This window comes from Myodes glareolus, chromosome 9, assembly GCF_982192425.1.
Source record: "Myodes glareolus chromosome 9, mMyoGla1.1, whole genome shotgun sequence".
Classification (NCBI taxonomy): Eukaryota; Metazoa; Chordata; class Mammalia; order Rodentia; family Cricetidae; genus Myodes; species Myodes glareolus.
The window spans coordinates 38,429,066-38,452,890 of NC_142034.1; the positions used below are offsets into that span (position 1 = coordinate 38,429,066).

Genomic DNA, 23,825 nt, shown 5'->3' on the forward strand with positions numbered 1-23,825 from the left:
AGCTCTGTAGACCACACTGACCTTGAACTCAGAGATCTACCTGACTCTACCTCTCAAAAGGCATGTGCCACCATCGCCCAGCTTACTTCAGCTTCTTAAGTGCAAAGACTGTAGGTGTGAATGAACCACTAAGTCTAGTAATTTCATTTTAAAGAACAATTAACAGATATTCTAGATTTCAAAAGGATGCATAATGAAAAACAGCCTGGTCTAAGAATCAGTTACAAGATGGCCAGGGCTACACAGAGAAACCCTGTCTCAAGAAAAAGAAAAAAAAAAGCTGAAATGGGGTGCTGGAGAGATGGCTCAGAGGTTAAGAGCAATGACTGCTCTTCCAAAGGTCCTGAGTTCAATTCCCAGCAACCACATGGTGGCTCACAACCATCTGTAATGGGGTCTGGTGCCCTCTTCTGGCCTGCAGGCATACACACAGAATATTGTATACATAATAAATAAATAAATAAATATTTAAAAAAAGAAAAAAAAGCTGGAATAGGATGACTGTTGTCACAAACAAACAAAATTTTGAAAAACTAATAAAAACGGGAAGCACTAAAGAGAGGGTAGCTGAGTTACTGATAGCCAGTGGATATGTGTGAAGAGTATGTACGATATATATACTGGTTACAGACAGTAACTAATAAAAGGCAAACTGTGAGGCAGGGAATGGTGGCATACAACTTTACTCCCAGTGCTCCGGAGGCAGAAAAAGGCAGAGCTCTGTGAGCTCCAGGCTGGTCTCCCCAGTGAGATCTAAGTCAACTAGGGCTATACAAAGAGACCCTGTCTCAAAAGACAAAAAATAATTTAAACAGAATTATGTCATGTGTTGTAGCATATGCCTGTAATCCAAACACTTGGGAGGTACATGTAGGATTATGAGTTCAAGGCCAGCAACAGCTACATAGTGTGTTTGAGGCCAGCCTGGACAAAAACTATGCTCTCCCCAAAAGATTATTTCAAAATTCAAGTTTTTGAAATTAATAAAAAAATAGAATGTTGGGGCTGCACAGATGGTTTAAATTTTTTTGTTCCCTCCCCCCTCCCTGCCCAGACCGGTTTCTCTGTAGCTCTAGAGCCTGTCCTGGAACTACCTCTTGTAGACCAGGCTGGCCCTGAACTAACAGAGATCTGCCTGCCTCTGCCTCCCAGGTGCTGGAATTGGAAGCATGCGCAACCACCGCCTGTCTGAGATGGCTTAACATTTAAGAGCAAGTGCTTGCTGCTCTTCCAGAAGTTCTGAGTTCAGTTCCCATCTTACATGGAGTAGTTTACAGCTGCTTTTTAACTCCAGCACCAGCTTCTGTATTTTGCCGGCATTCACACATATGTGCCACACAAATTTTGTTTTGTTTTGTTTAAAGAACAGTAGGCTCAAAATGTTGATACATCTATAATGCCAGAACTCTGGAGATTAAAGCAAGTGGACTGTGAATTAGAAGCCAGCCTGGACTACTTAGGAATAAACATACAATGTGATAAACATACAATGAAACTGTCTCAACAAAACACAACAAACTAAAAGAAAACTAAAGGATTTATTAATGAACTTTTATGTGTAGGGAATCCATTTAACTAGGTTAGAGATGCAAGTTGAGGAACAGAAAGGAGAAAGAGTGGACTGGTGAGGGGGTCAAAGTGTTCGGGGAGTTGAAAGTCACACCAAGGGATTTAGATTTGAGTCAGAAAGGAAAAGCAAGCTGCTAAAGGTTTTAGTGTATGAAAATAACACAGTGAGATATTTATCACAAGGCTTGAAACCTCAGTTCAATTTTCAAAAAATTTGCTTCTTTTCTTCCTTTCAGATACTTTGAAAGGGGGCCAATATAAGTCAACAACACAGAAGGAAATAAAGTGCTGCAGTTAAAGTGCTTGGATGTGATTAGTCCTTTGGACCATTCCCCTAGGGACTTGGGTAGAGCTTAGTCTCTGGAATCAGCGTACAAAATTAGGTCAGCTTCATACATGCCTGACCCTCCAATTCAAAGACTTTGAGGTCATCCCGAATATCAGCCTCAGTTATTAATTCCTGAAATGTGCTGCAGGTAATACAGGAAATATTTAGGGTTTGATGCTAGGGAGAAATGCTGGACTTTATCCCTATGGTTTAAGGAGCTTTTCTCAGGAAACTATGTTTGCTGCAGTTGGATTTCAGTGTTTAAAAAAATTAATTAACCTTGGAGCTGGGGAAATGGCTCAGTGAGCAATGTTCCTACCATAAAAGCATGAGGATATGAGTTCAGATTCCCAGTGGCTTGGAAAAGCAGAGCACAATGACACGTGTCTGTAACTCCAGCACTGTGGTGATGATAGTGAGGTGGCTGGAGTGGTGAAGATAGGCATATTCTGGGAGTTCACTGGCCAGCAAACCTAGTTGAATTAGTAAGCTCCAAGTTCACTGAAAGACTCTTCTAAAAATAAGGTGAGGCCAGACATAGGCAGAGAAAGGTGGATTTCTGTTGAGTTTGAAGCCAGTGTGGTCTATACAGCGAGTTCACATACAGCCAGGAACTTAGAGAGACCTTATCTCAAAAAATCAAAAACAAAAACAGGGGAACCAAATAAACAAAACAAAAACCCATAAAAATAAAAGTGCAATCAAAAAAGACATCTAATGTTAATCTTTGGCTTCCAATCACATGGAGGTACACATATACATATCCATATGAACACGTACATAACACATACACACTTTAAAAAAAAGTGACCTGTTCTACGGTGGCATAAACTAACTTCCAGCCATCCCCTCCTCCTTTGCCATCAGTTCATTAATAACAACTAGCACTCATACAGTGCCAGAAGTTGCAGAAGAACAAATGGGTCTTAGAGCTGTAGTCCTGTACTCCCAACCACTGATTGGCTGGCATGGACGCAAGAGCAAAGCCTACCTTTCTAACGAGTGAAGGAAGTTAGAGACGCTATTCCTCAGGCTCACATCTGCCACATGGAGAGCCCCACACACAACTCCCAACATGGTATCAGGACGTTCTGCCTAAAAAGAACAGAGGACAGATCAAAAGCATGGTCAAGTGACACCAAAGCAAGTCAAATAAAATCAAAATTGCCAGGCGGTGGTGGCGCACGCCTTTAATCCCAGCACTCAGGAGGCAGAGGCAGGCAGATCTCTATGAGTTTGAAGCCAGCCTGCTCTACAGGATCTAGTTTCAGGACAGGCTCCAAAGCTACAGAGAAATCCTGTCTCAAAAACTATAGATGATAGATAGATAGATAGATAGATAGATAGATAGATAGATAGATAGATAGACAGACAGACAGACAAGAATAAAATGAAAATCAAATCAAATGTATTATGAAGAAACATTCTTATTTCCGTACTGATTTTTGGCCCAAGAATGGTGGTATATATCTGCAATCCCAGAACCTGGGAGGTAGAAGCAAGGAGAATCAGAAGGTCAAAGACCATCCTTGACTACACAGTGAGATTGAAGCCAGCTAGTACTACAAAAGAACTGCCTTTTTGTTTTTAATTTATTTTTATTTTATGTATGTTGTTTGCCTGCATATATGTTAAGTGCACCATACATGTGCCTGGCCCCTCTTGAGGTAAGAGAACAGCATCAAGTCCCCTGGAACTAGAATTACAGGTGGCTGGCTATGAGCCACTACGTGGATACTGAGATCTGAACTAGGTTCTTGGGAAAGCAGCCAAGACCTTGAGAAAAAATAAGGAAGGACTCATGTAGATGTAAAGCTATTCAAGATAATAGCCAACATAAAGCCAATTGCTGTCCTAATTTCAACTCTGTTATGCATCTCCATTTTTTTTGTTTTCTTTCCTTTGTTTTTGGTAGTGAATAAATGCATAAAAATGTATTGATAGTTAAAGAATAAAACCCAATGTGAAATCCCACAACTTTCGAATGGCTATTCCAACTGCATAGAAGTTCATTGAGATGTATAGACTTTGAATCTGGTTAAGTATCATTTGTGGGTAACTTTTAAATTGCAAGTTTTTTATGATAAAATTTACAAATTTTTTTAAAAAAGAAAAACAACAAAAAATCCCTATATTTACCTTTAGAATTTCAAAAAAAATTAATAATTTTCCTTCTACTCTCTATGAAATTTTCATTAAACAAATGAATGAATAGCTCAAAAACAAACAATCCCCAAAGTTATGTATTCAAGAGGAGAATACACACCTGTACTTTTTCTGCAATCAGTCTATCCAGCCAGCCAGTGTCAATTCTATTCAACTGAAAGCTTTCTGTCTCCAGTAGTTTAATCAGGTACTCAACTGTAGTTCGAAAGTCACCCCGAATAGACAGCTCCTTCAATGCCACCACCATATTTCTAGGGGAAGCAACAGAAAAAAATGATTACAGCAACAAATATTTTAATGTTTACCAATCATTTGAAAGAATTGTTCTATTCTTCTGGAGGCTTAGCAGGAAGACAGAGTTCCAAGAACATGAAGATGTAGCTCTAAGCTGGCTCATACATACACACACACAAATACATACATTTATACACACACATACACATAAACATTTTAACTGTCAAATTAGAAAATTTAATGACTATAAGTTGTTCACAGCTACACTGTGAGGCTGTAAGTGAAAACTTGGTACCCAAGAAGCACTTTATTTTATTCTGACAGATACAGACCTTTATCTATAAATTATCTGATACCTAATTCATGGTCAAAAATCAACCTCTCCCCAATAATACTACCATTACTGTAAAAAACAAAAAACAAAGTAAATGACTTCATGTGTTAAAAAAAAAAAAACTTGCAAAGACCCACAAGAAGCAGAGAAACATCTGCCAAGAACTGTAGAATGAAATACAAGATCTGCCAAGTATAAACTAAGATAAATTTCTTCAAGTAAGCTCTCCACAGCAGATGAAGAATGGACATACCTTAACCAAGGATTAGTCCAATTTTATTAAGCAAACCACAACCAAATGTTAGTATACTCACGAAATTGCTTCTTCTCTATTTTCTCCCCAGGAAAAGCAGTGACCGAACTGGGAGTCAGCAAATTCATGAAGTCCCCCAGCAGCAGCAACACTGAAATAACCCCATACGTTCTTATTGCTTCGAAAATTAAGTTCCTGAACTGTTCCTGAGCTGGGCTTAAACCCCTGTTAGAAAGTGAAGAATATGAGAGACTACATCATACTTCCAAAGAAAAGAACACTGGTATTCAGGATTCAGGCTCTGGGATAAAACACAGCTGACCCACAACCCATGTAAGCCAAGGCCCAGTACTATAGTCTCACAGATGCTTCCTGAGTCACTAAAGTGAAATTAAATGGTCAGTGCAACAACCATCACACTTTGTTCTCAGAATCTGTTATAAATTTCCCTCTCAAAATGAAGTTCCAAGACTTTTAAAAAGCATGGCCTCAAACACTTGTCTTAATATTAAGCCGTTTAAGTGAAGGGTTACCTCATCTGGGTTTTCACTGGTGATCCGAGCAGCAATTACATGGCCCCTTGGGCAAGGAACATGAGCAGAATTTTCAAAATCAATGGGAGCATCACCCCAAGGAGATACTCCATACATCATACGAATATCTTTGATCCTAAATAGAGGGATCCCCATGGCAATCTGAAAAGTAACAAAACACATGTAATTTTCCACAGCACCGTTTTGTTAATAGATGGAAGCTATCAAAATACATAATAGTCTTTATTTTTTGAAGTTACTACAAAAACACTCTACTTTTGTATTCCGTGTTCTACACTTATCTAGATTACACAAAATAGAATACAGTGCTAAGAATTATTTTCTAGGATCATCCCCCTTTCCTACAATATTCCCAAATTCCTAAAGCAAAAGACAGAGATTTTCTTCTACAATCATTTCTCCATAGATGGATAATAATAAAATTATCTAAGACAACAGTCAGTCAAGAAGTTCAGATAGCTAAAAAGTGTTAACATTACAATTCTCTCTCATGCATGCAAACTACTGAAAAAAGTAAATGAGTCTTTAGACCTAAAGTAACTGGGGAAGGATATGACCAAAGTACAAGATAAAAATGTTTGAAAATATCATAATGAAACCTTGTCTGTTTGTTTGTTTGTTTGTTGAGACAGAGTCTTACTATGTAGCCCTAGCTATCCTAGAACTTGCTATGTACCGCAAGGGAGTGGCAGCTCACACATTTAATCCCAGCACTCAGGTGGCAGAGGCAAGAGGATCTCTATGAGTTCAAGGACACCCTGGTCTACTAAGCGAGTTCTAAGACAGCTAGGGCTGTTACACCGAAAAATACAGTCTCTAAAAACAAAAGAAAAAAAACAAAACAAACAAAAAAACTTGTTATATGGACTAGACTGACCTCAAACTCACAGAGATCTGCCTGATTCTGCCTCTGTCTTTGCCCCTGCAATGCTAGGATTATAGGAATGTGCCACCACACCCAAAAAATATTATTTATAAATTAATATACCCTAATAAGAGCCAATGAGATGGTTCAGCAAGTAAAGTCACTCGCAGCAAAGGCTGATTATCTGAATTGAAAACTCCAGAACCCATGGTAGGAGAGAACCAATTCCCAACAGTTGTCACATATCTTCCAAACACATACTGTGGAAGATGCACACCCATACACACAAATAAATGTTTAAAAAAATATAAAGAAACCCACAAAAACCTTTGAGTTTTTAAGAGGAACATGCAAGATGTTCTCATCATAAGCCAAAACTAGGTCATACAAGTTTATCAGATAGGCACCCTGTCATGAACTTATAGTCCAAGCGACTTGAGAGGCTAGGGTAGGAGGACTGCTTGAGATTAGACACTCATTGGTATCCACACTAAGTTTAGCATCAATGCAGTCTCTCCAGGGAGCAGAGACTACCAGGATGCCTAATGGGGTGAACCAACCCAGACTGAAAATGAAGCAGGTTAAAAATATCTAATCTCATCATTTACTTCTGCTATTTACCATAGTAGTTGTTTCCCAGGCTGAAATAAGACCACAGAATTAATAGCTACTACTTTATACATTATTTTTTAAAATAAGTAATACTACAGTATTTCTTGGAAAATATTGACCATTACCTTCATATAGAGTTGCTTCAATAAATAAGACTAGAAACAGATATGGGGATTAACACCAACATTATTATAAAATTTTACTGTAATTAAATAATTAAACAAAGCAGATTGTTTTTTAAAAAAATTTTACAGCATGTATATGGATGTTTTGTCTGGGCACCACATGCAGTGACTGTAGAAGCCAGAAGAGGGCATAGGTCCCCTGAAATAGGAATTAGAGACTATTATGCACCACCAAGTGGGTATTGGGAATCAAATCTGGGTCCTCTGGAATAGCCAGTTCTTTAACCACAGAGTCATCTCTCCAGACCCAAAGTGATTGACTTTAAAGAAAGTCAATCTTTAAAGGCAATCTTTCTTCTCAAAACAGTTTCTAGCTAGAAGATACGGTAGTATTTTTTCTGTTTGAACAAATCAGAAAACTAAACCATACCCACACAATTCACATTTAAGAGAATAAAGATAAGTGAGACTATGCTTATATGTTCTTTTCTCTCATCAGTCTTTCAGGTATCTCTGAGTTTCCCAAATTTTCTAAGCTCTAACTTGAGTCCAGGTCAGGATGACTCACCTGGAGCTGTGCTGCAGGAAGATTGACATCAGCCACCATCTCTGTACAAGGATGTTCAACCTGTAGCCGTGGGTTCAGTTCCAAAAAGTAGAAGCTTCCATCCTGGCTGTATAAGTATTCCACAGTACCAGCACTCACATAACCAACCATTTTGGCAAGTTTCACTGCACACTTAAAGGAAGATAAGAAACTGTTGAAGTCTCTCACTTTGTCCAATCATTGCATCACTGTAACTACATACAGATGTCAAATACCCAGTGCTTGTACAAGCCACCAAAGACACTGAACCACATTCAAGAAAATCACACCCGTCTGATTATTATGCAATGTCCTGGGACATGGATGACAAAATCAGTGAAAAGTAGGAGAAAGGAGTGTTTTCCGATTAGATTGCAAGCAACCTCCCATCAGACAAAAGGGCATAGTGGAAAAATATAGATGGCAGCAAACTCTTCATTGTTTTCTAATTTCCAGTATTCCCAATATATCATCTTCTTTGAACCACTGCTATTTGGCTAAAGACTGGGTTTTCTAATCTCTCATGTAGTTACTAACAAATCTCTTATAGGGACTATGTTTTCACCAACAGGATTAAAGCACTGGTGAGATGCATAAACATACATATCAGATTTCAACCATGCAGAGAGAATGCAGTTAAGAATAGCAAATATAAAAGACTTGAATCTCAAGATGATCTCATGAAATTTAACTATTCCATCATCCCTGTAAAATTCACCTCAAACTATGATGATAAAGAAACTTTTATCTCCATAGGGTCAAATTTTTGGTTATTTTTATTATAGCAACTTGTATCCTAACCAAAATGGTCACTAGGAAGTGCAGATGGAGTGTTTCTATTTTAAAAATTAAAATATGTGATGATGCACTAAGGTAGAAATTAACAAGGAAACACACTACACACTGGAAGGCTGAGAGGTGAGTTCCTTGTTACAGAATGGCACACTTAATACATTAGTTCCTACAAAATAGAATGTTTGCTAAATATCATCTAAATCTGAAGAAAAAAGGTAAGGACTGGGGCTGTAGTTTAGTGGATAGGGTGCTTGCCTAGCATGCACAAGGATCTAGCACCACATAAACCAGGTGTGGAGACATATCTTGAGAGGGGTGAAGGGAGAAGGATTTGAAGCTCAAAATTACCCTCAGAATTTGAGTTCAGACTGAGATACACAAAACTCTACACTGCCCCCAAGAAAGACAGAGACAGAAAGAGACATAAAGTTTAAGATTCAAATGCACGCTCATAATCCCAAACACTCCAAAAGCAAAGGCCAGCTTCTACTAGACGAGTTTCAGGCCAGTAAATGGTGAGATTCTCAAACAAACAAACAAAAAGTATTTAAAAAGTTGAAAAAGGAAACTGCTTTTATAGCCCAACGCCAAGAAATTAAATTCTTACACCAAAGCAACTCAGTGTCAAACAGATTAAGGGAGTTGTTTTATTTTCTGCTGGCTTCAAAATAGTCAAGTACATAGTGTACAGAGAGGTAAACTATGTACAAAACCAAATAAGAGAAGCCTTTACATCTAAAAGAAATTACTATATCTGATTATTCCAACTTGAAGCTGAACATAAGTAATCAGCTTAGAAGGTTACTAAGTATTTGAGGGAATTATATTTCTGAACAGCCCATAAGTCTAGCCTTCAAAATAGAGTGACTAATGAGTAAAATCTTATTTGTACTTCTAATCCTGCACCAGTAAGAATCAGGCTATGAAATTTCCCCCAAAGGAGGTAGAGCCTTTAAAATCCATGTTACAAAAACTAAGTAAGGAAGAACTTCATAGAGTCAATTCAGGTGTCTTAGAAGACAATGGCAAAGGAGCTTACTTCCTACGAGCAGAACCAGGGACAGCCAGGTCTAACTGAGGAAGTACTCCACTATGTAACAGGGACAGCACAACTCCTGCACAGAAAGATTTGTTAGCTTCTGTGGGCCAATGATTGATGTGTATCATGCATGTTTCCAAATAGCAATTCTATGGCTTCCATTCTACCATTGCATAACATTTATACAGGGGAAAAAGACAAAACTCTTTTTTTTATTAGATCCCTGGTCCATGAACAGAAAGGAAAGTAGCTCACCTAGAACTCTCAGTAACCTAGAGACACTTGATCTGATATGCCTATCTTACAGAGCTAAGTGACTATGGTGACTTCAGTCTGTTTTCCTTAGAGAAACACATGTGTTCTCAGCCTGAACTAACAAACAGGAAATGGGTAGCAAGAATAGCAAGAATAAGCTAAGGCACAGGTTACTCCAGGTCTCCAACAACTTTTCTTCATCTTTTTAAGGAAGGTTTTCTCAAATTTCAACTAGCACATGGTCATCCAGCTAGTGACTATAATTCCTAACAATTCTTATGCTGGGTTATGATGAAATTTTGTGCAGAGGAACATAAGAAGTTTCATATATGACTTATTTATCATGTTATTATTTGCTTGCCCTCTAAGGGCCCCTGCATCCTGGCTACAACAGGAACATAATGATGGTGTTTGCTTTACTATCTGATGTGGGATGTTCTTTTGTATATGTGTTACTTTTATTGCTTGATGAATAAAGCTGTTTTGGCCAAAGGCTTAGCAGAATACAGTCAAGCAGGAAACCCGAACAGAGATACACAGAGAGTAGGTAGAGTTAGGGAGACACTATGTAGTTGCCAAAGGAGAAAGACATCAGCCAGAACCTTACTGGTAAATCACAGCCTCTTGGAGATACACAGATTAATAGAAATGGGTTCATTTAAGATGTAAGAGCTATCTAAGAATATGCCTGAGCTGTTGGCCAAACAGTGCTGTAATTAATATAATTTCTGTGTGATTTTTTTTTAAGTAAGGATGGCCAGGAAATGAAAGAGCAGTCTCTGTTTTGTTTATTGTCAAAATTCTGACACCACACAACAGCAAAGGTTGGTAAAACTTTTTGGTAAAGGATGAGATAGTAATAATTTTCAATTTGGTGAGCCATAGTCTCTATCACAGCTACTCAGTTCTCTCACTATAGCAATAAACAATCAAATATACTATATATATGAGTCAAAATAAATAGAAAATAAACTGAGACAGAATATAGTTCAATTTGTTTTGAACTCAGAATGAAGGAAAATGAATCATTAATAACATAAAGAGTGGGTCTTTCTCCAAGGGGAGGAAAAACAAAAAAGATCATGTTCATTTCCCTAAGCTACAATTATTTTCAAGGCACACTCATGACGAGGACATCCTTCTTTATATAAACATATTAAATATGTAAGCTCACAGATACCTAGAGGCCTTTATATGATAAGAAGATAATGAATTTAAATGAAATCAGCTGAAGATACTTTCTTTTTAGACAAGGTCTCAGTATACAACACAGGAAAGCCTAGATTTCTCCATCTTCCAAACTCAGCCTCCCAATGGCTGAAATTCTAAGTACAATCACCATACCTGGAAGAAGACTTGATGCTAGTCAACCCAGCAAACTATACTTGCTCTTCATGAATTTGTTAAAAATTCCAGCTTGTTTATTATCTACCTTACTCAAAATAGTGCACTGGCTTTTTGTTGTTGTTATTGTTGTTTTGTTTTGCTTTTTAGGATTAACTATTTTTAGACTTTGGTAGGTTTCTTGACAATTTTCCTAAAAGAACAACATCAGAATATGTTCCTCCAGGAAAAGAAAAAAAAAATATTATCCATTATCGAGAATCACTGCTTAAATTTCTTCCATTCCCATAATAGTGTATGAATTGAGTGAGATCTGTCTCTGTGTAGGAAAACAGCAATTAAAGCATTTAATAGACACACCTGTTCCATATGTTCAAATACTGCTGGGGTAGCAATAGCAGCAGGAGCTTCTTCAATGATCTTCTGATGCCTGCGCTGCACAGAGCAGTCACGGCCAAACAAAGAAATGGCATTGCCGTACTGATCTGCTAGAATCTGGACCTCCAGATGACGAGATTGTTTTGCTAGTCTCATTACAAATATAGGTGATCCAGGTACTTCAGCTTGAACCTGTGTTGGAAAAGGAAGCAAGAATCTTAAGTAGTAAGGATTTTTTCAAAATTGAAAAGTTGGTTTGCTTTCAATAAGCAGTGCCTAAAAGTTTCCAAGACTACATTAACAGTAGGAATACAGAATAGAAGAAATGTAGTCCATCCCTTTGTCTATCGCTAATGTGCAACATTCTTAGTTTTATCACCAGTATTAATTAAGGAATATGAAAACATGAAACATTCAGTACGTTAAAATTGCAAACAAAATACTTGAAATCACACACATACACAAATCCCAGAACAGGGCAAAAATATTACCATCTACTCAAAAGACAGTCACATGTAGATTGCTCCTAACTAGGTGATTTTCTAATTTACATTATATCACTATGATGTTGCTGAAGTCAAAAGTCTTCCATCTCGAGTTTTGAGACACACTGTCAGTGGGTAGAAAAACCTTAAATTAATAATTTTTGTCAGCACTTCAAATATATACCAATTTTTTTATTTTCTTTCTTTTTCTTTCCTCTTTCTTCTTTCTTCCTTTCTCTTTCTTTCTTTCTTCCTTCCTTTCTTTCTGTTTCTCAGTATGTATACCAAGAATTCAACTGTTGATCATTCTTCTTCTTTTTTTTTTCCCCAGGATCTCACTCTGTAGCCCTGGCTGGCCTAGAACTTCAAGATCCATCTGCTTCTGTGTCCCCACTTTAGGGATTAAAGCTGTGTGCACTATGCCTGACTCAACTGTCAATCTTCTTAGCCTTTTTCAAGTAATCCTTTTGTCCAACAGCTTTCAGGTTGTAAGTATGTGTGTCTCTTTCTTTCCTTTCATTTCTTTTTTCTTTTTGAGGGAAGCAGGTGGCAGATTTACTCACAAGCTTATATGTGGTTTTTCTTATATTCACCATGCTTGAGACTCGGGGTTTTGTTATTTTTGCATGGCAGCTTTTATTAGTTTTAAGAAAATTCTTGGACATATTTTTCTCTGCTTTCAGCAGCTCTCTGCTCCATAATTTCTCCAACTACTGTTTTGCTTCATTTTCTTTCTCATAGCTGAGTCTTAAAGTTCATAATGTTAGAGAATATCACTACAGTCCATTTCTTTATACTCCAGTTTCTGTTTTAGTTTGTTAGCTACATGAGTTACTTCAAAGCTCAGTGGCCTGCTGAAAATGTCAGCCATTTTCTTGCTTATGATGCTCAGCTGCACAGTTCTTCTGTGTCTTGCAATTGTGTGAATATCATCTGGTGGCGCAAGTGGCGTCTTTCACAAATGTGGTGACCTGTGCTGACTGTTGGCTAGTAAGTATAAAAGGCCTCAACTGGAACGTGCTCATTTCTGTTATATGTGGTCTCTCATCCTCCAATGTTCTTTTCAGTATGGTATACAGCACAGACCAAGCTTCTTAAATACAATGTTCTTAGAGGGTGAGGGCAGAAGCTGCATGTCCTCTTGAAGTCTAGGCTCTAATATATGTGTGTAACTCTGGCCACCTAATATTGGTCTAAGCAAGCCACAAAACGGGCTACAATTCAAGAAGTCAGGAAAGATATACTACCTATTCATGGGAAGAATAGCAAAGTCATATTGCAAAGGGTACATACAGAAACGGGAGGAGTTATTGCGGCCATCTCTGTAAACAATGTACTATGGTCTACAATAATTCACAGACTTCCCACATGTAAGGTAGACTCACCCCCTCCCAAGACCCCCCAAAGTCTCATCCAATCATGTCATCAGGCTTGACCTCCACTGCTTTCATGACTCATGTCCAGAAACAAAAGAATCCCCTTGGTTCTGCTCCTTAGTTACACTGTCCTCATCCAAAGACCTGAGAACTAAAGAGACAAGTTATCAGCCCCAAACCCCAACACTTAATGATAAAACTAGAGAAAGAACTACAAAGGATATTCTTGCTCAAATGGAAAAGACTAAAGATACTCAGTAGTCACTGGTTTCACAGCAGTCTTGAAATCTAAATGGGTATGTATTGGCTTTCCTTACTCAAAGAAGAGAAATTTATTTATCTATTTATTCATTTTTGGAGATTTCATTTTATGTGTATGGATGTATTCCTTGCATTTATGTTTATGAACTACATGTGTGCCTGATGTAAGAAAAGGCCAAATGAGGGTATCAGATTCCCTGTGACTATTGTAAGCCACCATGTGAGTGTTGGAAATCAAACGTGAATCTTCTGGAAAAGCAGTCAGTGTTCTTAACCACCACTGAGCCATTCTCCAGCCCCTTTTGCTTTTGAGACAGTGTCTCATGTTACCAGACTGACTTCAAGCTCAATAAGTATCTGAAGATGACCTTGAAATTCTGATCCTCCTTCACTCCCTTTAGGGCTGAGATTACAGGCACATACAACCATCCTCAGGTTGTGTGATGAAGGAAATCAAACCCAAGACCTCAAGCATGGTAAAACAAGCATGTTACCAATTGAAGTACACTCCCAATCCTCAACTTTTACAATTACTCAGCATTAATAGATACTTTCAGTATTTTGCTTTGAGATCTTCATAATCCGATTTATGACTTCATGAATTACATTATCTTTTTTAAGTTTTTTCAATTATCATTATTTAATTATATGTATGTCTGTGTGAGGATATATGCACATGAGTCCAAGTGCCCTGAGACGACAGGTGAAGGCATCAGATGCCCTTGAGCTAGAATTACAGGCAGTTGTGAGGCACCTAATAGTGCTGGGAACTGAACATCTAAGCCATATCTCCAGCCGTGAATTACATTATCTTTTAAGTTATCTCAGATAATAGTTTTTTGTCACTTGTTCCACTATTACAGAACACGGGTAATCTTTTTTCCAGATTCCACAACTACTTTACTCTTTCTAAAGAGTATTTGCTCACTATTTCTATAATGTTAGCTTATTTAGTCCATGAGTTAATTCTAAAGAGAGTGTCACATGTTTTTCATGATGGTAGCATGCCTTTTGCTATCAATTTCTCTGTCAATTATGCTTTGAAAATAATTTCCTTTATTGTGTGTTTGTTTGTTTGGCAGTACTAGGGATCAAACCTAGGGTGGAAGGTAGGTTAGACAAGCATTCTATTACTGACCTACAGCTCTAGCTAACAAACTTAAAAATAACAAAAAGAAAAGAAAACAACTAATGACTTGGGACACTACTTTGAGCTAGACTTAGCTGATAACTTATCACTTGTGCACTGTTGTCGTCTAACAGCTCAAATAGGGCTTGATAGTCTAACAAGGTCTCACTGACAAGTTCAAAATGCGGTGCTACCAGTCATCTGGTAGGACTCAGAGGACGTAACTGGAAGGCTCTCCTCTGCTTTGCTTCATATGGTCTCTCTTTCTCTAATAGTGTAGAATGGGTTCTTTAAGAGGCAGTCGAGGACTCATTCCAATAAGAAAAGGTATAAACTATCTAAGCTTCAAAATTTGTATACCATTTCTGCCACCTTCTGTTGGTAAAAATAAATCAAAAGACTAGCTGGAATCCAAGAGTGAAAAAGAGGATTGCTCTATTTGATGTTAAGAGACATGATTTTACATCATAAGTAAAAATGTGTGGAGAGAAGCATTTTTCGTGATCATCTTTGCAACTTATGTATTGCCTTTTCTGTATTTTTTAATCTCCTGCTTGAGTCTGAATTTTCTTCTGTATTTCAATGATTTATTCTTCCTTCAATTGTAACATGATATTTATATCATGCTTTATATGTTTATATATATTTGATATACTGATATCTTAATTTTAGTTATTGTAGTTCCAGTCCTACAATATTTTTTTATGATTTCTAGTTCTCTACCCAAATTCTCAGTCTTGTGTTGTAAGCAGACAGATAACCCTTCTCCATCAGTCTTGCCTTTAATTTCCTTAAATGTACTAAGCATAATTACTCTAAAATCCTTGTCTGATAGCTCCATTATCTAAATTCTTGGTTTTGAATCATGCAATTTATATACCTACTTACTTTAAATTGGGTGGGTGTTTAATATGCTACATGAAAAAAATTAATAGTAGTAATTTGAAGTACTATATATAAAATCTTGTCTGGAGAGGACGGACATTGGCCTTATGCATGCAGATGGGTAGGAGCATTGGCAATTGTAAACATAATACCTGAATCAAGGTAACTGTTTTGAATCTGAGATTTAGTCCCTATAGGTCGGTCTATTTCTGGTTCATTCTTTCTGCTTGGTACTGTCCTTCAGGGTGCCAATATAAAACATAGAGTCCTTGGGACCTCTAAAATTACTGTTCAACCACCTCTAGAGTCTAAATTTTGTCTTCTGAGTCTTATAAGACAAATGAAAATTCTGAACCAGTTTCATAATTTTCCTTCTTTCTCCTTGAGGAAGGAGCTGGTTTTTTGTTTGCTTTTTGAAGCTGGGTCTTAAGGCTGCCCTTAAGCTTAGCATGCTTCCCACTTCTGAGTCCTGATGTTAGGGGAGTGAGCTGCCATGCCCAGTTAGCTGTTTTACCTTAAACTAGAAGATAGCTCTGTGAAAGAAAAAAAAAAAAATGTCTTCAACTCCCAGGCTTATCTCTAAGTTTTTGTTTCTTCTAAGTTTTTTTTCCCATTTTTTTTTGTTTGTTTTTTTGAAAAGAGGGTTTCTCTGTGTATCTCTGGCTGTCCTAGAACTCCCTCTGTAGAGCAGGCTGGCCTCAAACTCAGAGATCCATCTGCCTCTGCCTCCAGAGTGCTAGGATTAAAAGCATGCATTACCACCTCCCAGTCTCTTATAATTCTTTACTATCTGGAAAAGCTTCCAATCTCTTAACAGGCTTTAAAGAAAAAAAAATCGAATTCAGTTTTCCTTTCTTGTCCCCTACAATATAGCTAAAATCAAGAACAACCCTAATTTCTGATCCCCCTGCTCTCTATGGCCATACCACTGAACATGTCTAATCTCATCTGTTTATACCTATTTTTGTGTATACATATGTACATAAACCTGATGAGAAGACAGGCATGCACCACCATAAGTGGTTCATAACACCAGGGCTTAAAACTATAGGCACCTGCACAAAAACCTAACATTCTACCATCTAAACTACGAAATCAGTACCATGACTGTGCATTTTTAGGTGCTTTTGAATGGGAAGATTGATTTAGCTAGACATTAATTAGAAATTAAGGACTTTCACGTTAAACAAATTCCTAGTGTTCCAGAATCTTCATATACTTAATTCTAAGCAAAGAGGTAGTTATGAAATATCTGTTATCATTAATTAAAATACTTTTACATTATGAGAGTAAGCCTTTTTTTCTGAACTGCATGAAACAATCTTGCAGTCTCCCTCTAGCACAATCTACCTACAAAATTAAACTTTACAAAAGGAATACAATGAAAAGAACAGGCGATAATCAACTTGACATTCAAAATAAATGTAGTAGAACAATACTTTTATAATTTTCTTTATCAAATCATAGCTTTTCTTCTCACCTCTTGAGAACTAAGCAAGAAATCTGCCACTGAATGAAACCGGTGTGAACAAAGAGCATACACAGAAAAGGATGGTAGGAGGAGGTATAAAAAAAAGTGCTAGCAATATGACAAGGTAAAACATGTCTCTCAATTTTCTTTTTTCTGTCACATCTTTACTTGAGTTTTGGTGGTAGAAGAAAAGAAAAGGAAACAAGCTTGTGAAGGTGTCTTGTAGGGTAGAACAGGAAAGAATTTGGTCTCCCTTTTTCAACTTACCTGTAGTATTGCCACATAAAGCAAAGGTAAAGCCAAGAGACACGAGAAGATAAGCTTTCTAAGGCACCCAGTGCGCACATACAGAGAATCCATCATGAGGCTCCTGTGCCAGGGTGTGATTGTCATAGAGCATAGGCGAGGGTATGGGCTACTGACCAACAGGACACAGAACATGGAAGAAACTCAAGGGTCTCCAGCCAACTTCACAAGAAGTAAGGAAAAAACCTATCTGAGAGCTTGGCATCAGGCCAACATAAGGCCAAGTAGATGAACGTATCCCACCATATCATACCCTTACCAACAACATTAAAAAAGAGCACAAGAATGTAAAATGACATTGTCTCTTCTTACCAACACAGTGTGTGAGGCACACACCACACCATGGAGAGAAAAGTTATCTCTATATAAGAAAAACTAGTGCTTGAATTACATAACTGAATGAATTTACACTGAATTGGAAAGTTCATTAGTTCACTTCACTCCTATGAATAATCAGAAAAAGGCTATAAACAAAGCTTAGATTACATACACATAAAAATACAAACAACATTTTCTGTTTATCTAAATACAGTAATAAGTTAAATCACTTATCTCTGATATACATGGTAACTCAAACAAGCAAAATCAACTTGTACTCTACCTGTCTGAAGAGGTTAGGGAAGTCATCTGCATTGTTAACTTTTCTGATTCCCTTTCCTCCTCCTCCTTCTGAGGCCTTGATCATCACTGGATAACCAACTTCCTCAGCTGCCTTTAAGAAAAAAGAGAAAAATTGGAAGAGATATCTTAGTAGAGAAAGAGCATTAGTATTTTCTTCATTTAGGAATAAAATCATTAAAGAGATAGGTCTAGCGGCACATGCCTTTAATCCCAGCACTCAACAGGCAGAGGCAGGCAGATCTCTTAGTTCAAGGCTACCCTAGTCTACATAGAGAATTCTAGAACAGGCAGGGCTACATACAGAGATATTGTCTCAAAATAAAACAGGAGAGAGAGAGAGAGAGAGAGAGAGAGAGGGAGAGAGGGAGGGAGGGAGGGAGGGAGGAGAGGGAGGAAGGAAAGATCAGAAAGAGGGAGGGAAATAAAAATATGGTCACTAGTTGGGCATGGTGGCAGATGCTTCGGATTCCAACACTTGGAAGGCAGAAGCAGGTCAACCTGGTCTACATAGTGAGTTCCAGGACAGCCATGGCTATGTAAAGAGACTCTGTCTCAAATAATAATAATAATAATATTTTTAAAAAAAGAATATAGTCTTCAAAGATTAGAGAGATGGCTCAGTGGTTAGAGTGTGCAGCTCTTCCAGAGAACCTAACTTCAGTTTCTTGCACCCAAACTAGGCAGCTTACAAATTACTGCAACTCCAACTCCAGAAGATCTGACACCCTCCGCTGGCCTCCAAAGAACCTGCACACATATTCATGTAACTAAAACGAAAGGGTAAATCACAGGATGATTAACTTGAACTACAAACAATAGTGAACTCAACTGACATTCCAGACCCTCCTGAATTAACAGTATTTAAGTCAGACTAAAACAGTGTATCTTCCTAAGATGCCTTTTGCATCATCTACCAAGAGACATTGTCTCCATGTATCATTGGGACCTTTAGCAGTGGCAGAACTTGTCGCTACTTTACTTTAAAGTAATAAAATAATAGATTTTACGTATTTCTCCACAGCTTCATATGCCAAGCTGGCTCACCCTCAAGCTTCTGACAGTATACCTGTCTGTATTCCCTGTAGAAGTGTGCTGCAACCACAGAAAAATGAAAATACACTACTGTGTCAGGCTTTTACATGGGTTCTGGGGACTCTGGGACCAGGTTGTCAAGTGTACATGCCATTTAACGCCTTGACAGTCCCAATAAATTTTTGTTCTGTTTTGTCTCTCTACATAGTGCTGGCTTGTCCTGGAACTCTCTCTGGGTGGCCTCAAACTCTCGAGTGCTGGGATTAAATGTGTGTGCCACCAATGCTCACTACAACTACTAATATGAAGTAGTTCACTTCATACAAGGCAACAGTTTTGGCAAAGTTTCAAGCCCCACATACATAAGACCTGTTAAGTCGGAACTTCCAAACATCCTTTTTTTCTTCTTCCTTCCTTTCTTTTTTTTTAAGTTTTTATTATTTTATGTGTATTGAGTATTTTTCCTACTTGTACCTCTGTGAATCACATGAAAGCCTGGGGCCAGAGGAGACAGTGAGTCTTTCATGTGGGTGCTAAGAATTGAACCTAGGTCCCTTGCAACAAGTGCTCTTAACCACTGAGCCAACTCTCCAGGCCCCTGATCCTACGTTTAATAAAACATAAAAGCAATAAAATCTCAAAATATTATTAAAACCTGTCAGAAAACCAATTTTCAGCATGTGGTCCCAATGACTCTTCATATTCTCAGCATTAATCATCTTGGAATGATACTAAAGTTCTCGTCACATTGGTTACACTAGAGCCTTGGGTAAATCATAGGATGATTAACTTGAATTATATAATTATATAAGAAAAAAGTATATCTTCCTAAGATAACTTTTGCATCATTCACCAAGTGGGACAACTAAGTGGAAGAGAAACACAGGAGGGAACTATAAGACAATAAAGGGCGATGGTGGGGTCACATTTCTAATGGATAATAATTCTGAGTGATAATACTGTCACAGGGCCTCTCTTGCTTGACTCCTTTATTCCTCAAAGAAAAAAGTTATTCAACCGGTCAATTTGGAAAGAGAAATCAGGCATGCTTGCTCAGCCTCTTCCTCTGAAACCAGCTCACAGCACTGAACACATGCTCTTTCTGAGTTTCCAGTAATATAATAAGTTGAAGGATAAAAGCTGTCACTATGGAGGGAAGTCTGGTTATTTAGCACTGCCAGTTAAGAGAGTGAGGGAGGAGCCTAGCTAATTCCCCATCAACCCATAAATTTCACTGCTGCTATACACATAAGCCATTTTTGCAAATACCTCTACAACAATAAAGCTGATGGGCTGACATCTACCTGTCTCGCTTGTCTTGATCCACAAGGGGAAAGGGACGGTGCTTCTGGCATCCCTCACACACTAACAGCGGGCAGAGAGGAAGAACCAGTACCTCCTTAAAACACTGAATTAACACCCAAGAAATCCTCTGCAGGTGACCAGTCCCCTTCAAAACTAAACTGTTTAAGGTTAAAGTCACTTCCTCACTCCACACTTGTCCTGGCCTTACAACCCTCGTGCTAGCAAGGGTGTATGTCATGAATCAGATCCCAAGTCCCCATATTTGTATCTAGAATTGACCACCCCTAGAGTCAGTACTTACCCTCAGTCCATCATCCACATCCTTCACATAGCCTTTCTCATACAGATCCTGTGGAACATTTAAGATGCGTTTCGAAAAATCATTTTCTTGCCAATCCACACGAAGACCTACAATAGACAATAATGACCTGAGATCACTTATGGGAGCTAGTGTCAATTTTCTGCCCACTCTCAAAAAGGACGTGTAGTCTACACTGGTTTGATACTTGGCATGTAGTGGAGATTGGTCTTGAACTTGCAATCCTCTAGCCTTTGCATCCTCAGTGCAGGGATTACAGACATGTTCCACACACTTGGCTCTGTGATACTTTCTTTTAAAGCTATTATATTTACCAAAGATTGAAGACAGATTGGTGGGGGACAGAAGAATAATATAAAACCTTGATCAATCTTTGGAGACAACAGTATTCAACTATAGCATGGGCAAGCATTTTGGGTTCTTAAATTAGAAAAATCAAGGAGAGTGGGCAGAGATCTAGATACAAAGATACAAGGATTGGGGGTGGGGTGGGAGTAGAGGAAAAGGAAAAAGGAAAGAGAAAAGGAGAGGAAAAAACACGGCAGATTTCTCACAGCAACACACAGGCAAAATGTTTTCAGGCCTGCTCTGGGGCCAGAGGTCTGAAAAATAATTTAATCTTTATGAGCCTCTGGAAACAAAAATCGCAGTTTTATTGGTCTCAGCAGAGTCATGATTCCATGGTCCCTAAATGTCTCTGTATTCAGCTCCAAGGGGAACACTACAGCCTCTCCATTCAAACAAGAACAAATTCAACCTTTTAAACTATTTGACCCAGCAGGTCTGGAAAAGATATGGCAATCCTCTGGAGAGTCGGCAAAAAAGGGTTCAAATCTGCTCAGTCTCAAGATAATAGTCATTCCTATTTTTAAAAGGTTTTAATGTGTTTATTCCCTGGGTGTGAGTGCATGGGGGGGGGGATAGTTCTTATATTTACTTAAAAACTCACATGACAATCTAAAGAATTGGCAAGGATAAATCATTTCTCAATTTTTATTCCTCTGCATGTCTGGGAGAAAGGTGACTACTGACCATATTTCTGCAAGCCTGTCTTTGAGGATGCTTCCAGTCTACCCTACCCCTGCCAAAATATGTGTCCTAGAGTTTCTCCAAATCAAGTCCCTGTATCATTCCAGATCTCAGTTTAGTGTTTGTAACTAGTACTCAAATTACATTCCTAAAATATGATTAAAAAAAAAAACACAAAAGTAAATAGAGAATGGAAAAGAAGGCCTTTGACATTTGGGTCTCCACTCTGTATTCACACATATGACCATTTATACCTATGAAAACACCCACACATATACCCATATCATACACACATGTAAGAATTAACAAACCAAAAAACGAGAAATAATTTCTTACCGCTGCCACTCCAGGGAAGAGTTGGGATGCCTGCAGTTTGAGCCACAATAGACGATGCAATCTTATCCCCCAAAGCCCACATAGCCTGGCTTGGAGGGCCTAAAAACAAAACAAGAAAGGAACCTTAACAGCAGTATCTATGCCTCCTTTCTGGTACATAGTGTTGTCCCACTCATGACCTACAGTGACCTCCACGCTTTGACTCATCTTTGCATTGTTTCTAGAATCCAATGTAGTAAACTATTCGCAAACAAGGTCAGCCCAACATACAGAAATTCTATTATTAAATTTCTGAAAACAATCTAATTTTATGAGTCAAAATTCACATTAACCAAGTAACAAAGTCACTTCTCTAAATCTATATCCTAAAATAAAGCTGGTAAAATTTTAGGATTTACGTCTGAAATATACACTATTTGATCTTGGGAAACCGAACAAAGGTATTTTCCTCCTTAATAATGCTTACAAAGCATTGTTAGCATTGCAGAGGAGCCCTATAACTTCCACTTTTCCTTCAGCTATGATGAGAGTAGAAAAGCAGGAAGAAATAGCTCTCACTGGTAGAATATAAATTATATACTTCAAATACAAAGGTGTTAATTCATATTTAAGGACACTGTTAGGGTACCCTAAGTAATCAGTTACTTTTACTATCAAAAATCAGGTCCTCCTTCTACTTGTTATCTTAATGCTAATGGCAAAGATTTTTAAATAGTCCATGTTTAAAAACCAGTCTTTTTCATAACTCAGATTAAATGACTCAGGAACAAAAAACATCTTCAAGATGAAATGAAAGAACTTCAACTTAAGTTGAAGTTAAATGAAAGAACTTCTAAAAACAGGCACAGTGTAACTCAAAAGGCTTACCCATGAAAGCAATGCCATTTTTTAAGAGTAGCTCTGGAAGCTTGGGGTTCTCAGAGGCATGACCCCAGCCAGCCCACACTGCCTATAAAAACAGAGTAACAATATGAATCATTCTTAAAAGTGATACTAAGAAGACTACAAATTGCTTTACTGTATCCAGAATGGCCCTACTTGATATAGTATAACAGCTCCACAGCAGCCCAGGGGTTAATTCAACTTCCGTGCTCTAAAACTAGCAAACCTTCCACAGAATAACAATAAGCAGTTGCTTGTGTCAAAAACCCCCAAGAGAACAAAAAAACAAGTGGAATCAGAAAGATGAACTCAAGTCTTGCTCTTTAGGAAATGCAACTCACAATCCTAGAGCTTTCTAAAGAAAGCCTGAAAGCTGGGTGTGGTGGCGTACGTCTTTAATCCCAGCACTCAGGAGACAAAGGAGGGTGGATCTCTGAGTTTGAGAACATCCTGGTCTACAGAGGGAGTTCCAGGACAACCAGGGCTATACAGAGAAACCCTGTTTTTGTTTTTTGATTTTTTTTTTAAAAGTAAAAAAGAAATGAAGGAAGGAGGGAGGAAGGGAGGGAGGGAGGGAAGAAAGCAAAGAAAGGAAGGAAGGAAAAGAAATTGTGACAATCTTCACATTCTGGTCACCCAATTCTGTCTTTGTATCTAGTAGTGACATGGTCTAGCAAGTTTAGCAGAGGTTCTCAACCTGTGAGTCGTAACCCTTTTTGGATCACAAAATCTTTCCACAGATTCATTACAATTCAAAACAGTATAATTTTATGGTTGGGAATCACCACAACATGAGGAACTGTATTAAAGGATCACAGCATTAGGAAGGTTGAGAGCCACTGGTCTAGAGGATATTTTCCCCCCTCGTTGGACTTTAAGATATTTACTATAAATTTCCAAGCACAATATGAAAATGAGAAAGAATCTTCCAAAACAGAAACACACTGTAGT

The 23,825-nt window shown here is 38.0% G+C and overlaps 1 protein-coding gene across 4 annotated transcripts in view; it reads right to left on the reverse strand.

The window, feature by feature from the left end:
* Acaca (acetyl-CoA carboxylase alpha) overlaps positions 1 to 23,825 on the reverse strand; it is a 261,557-nt gene that overhangs the window by 150,383 nt on the left and 87,349 nt on the right. For all 4 annotated transcript variants that reach the window (XM_048446706.3, XM_048446705.3, XM_085695587.2 and 1 more), the window contains exons 7-16: positions 22,860 to 22,941; positions 21,993 to 22,091; positions 20,610 to 20,716; positions 17,952 to 18,062; positions 11,420 to 11,629; positions 7,609 to 7,779; positions 5,418 to 5,579; positions 4,946 to 5,109; positions 4,164 to 4,314; positions 2,889 to 2,992 (exon numbers count right to left, since the gene is read on the reverse strand). In XM_048446706.3, the coding sequence (XP_048302663.2) occupies positions 2,889 to 2,992; positions 4,164 to 4,314; positions 4,946 to 5,109; positions 5,418 to 5,579; positions 7,609 to 7,779; positions 11,420 to 11,629; positions 17,952 to 18,062; positions 20,610 to 20,716; positions 21,993 to 22,091; positions 22,860 to 22,941 (1,361 nt within the window). The remainder of the gene's footprint in view (positions 1 to 2,888; positions 2,993 to 4,163; positions 4,315 to 4,945; positions 5,110 to 5,417; positions 5,580 to 7,608; positions 7,780 to 11,419; positions 11,630 to 17,951; positions 18,063 to 20,609; positions 20,717 to 21,992; positions 22,092 to 22,859; positions 22,942 to 23,825) is intronic.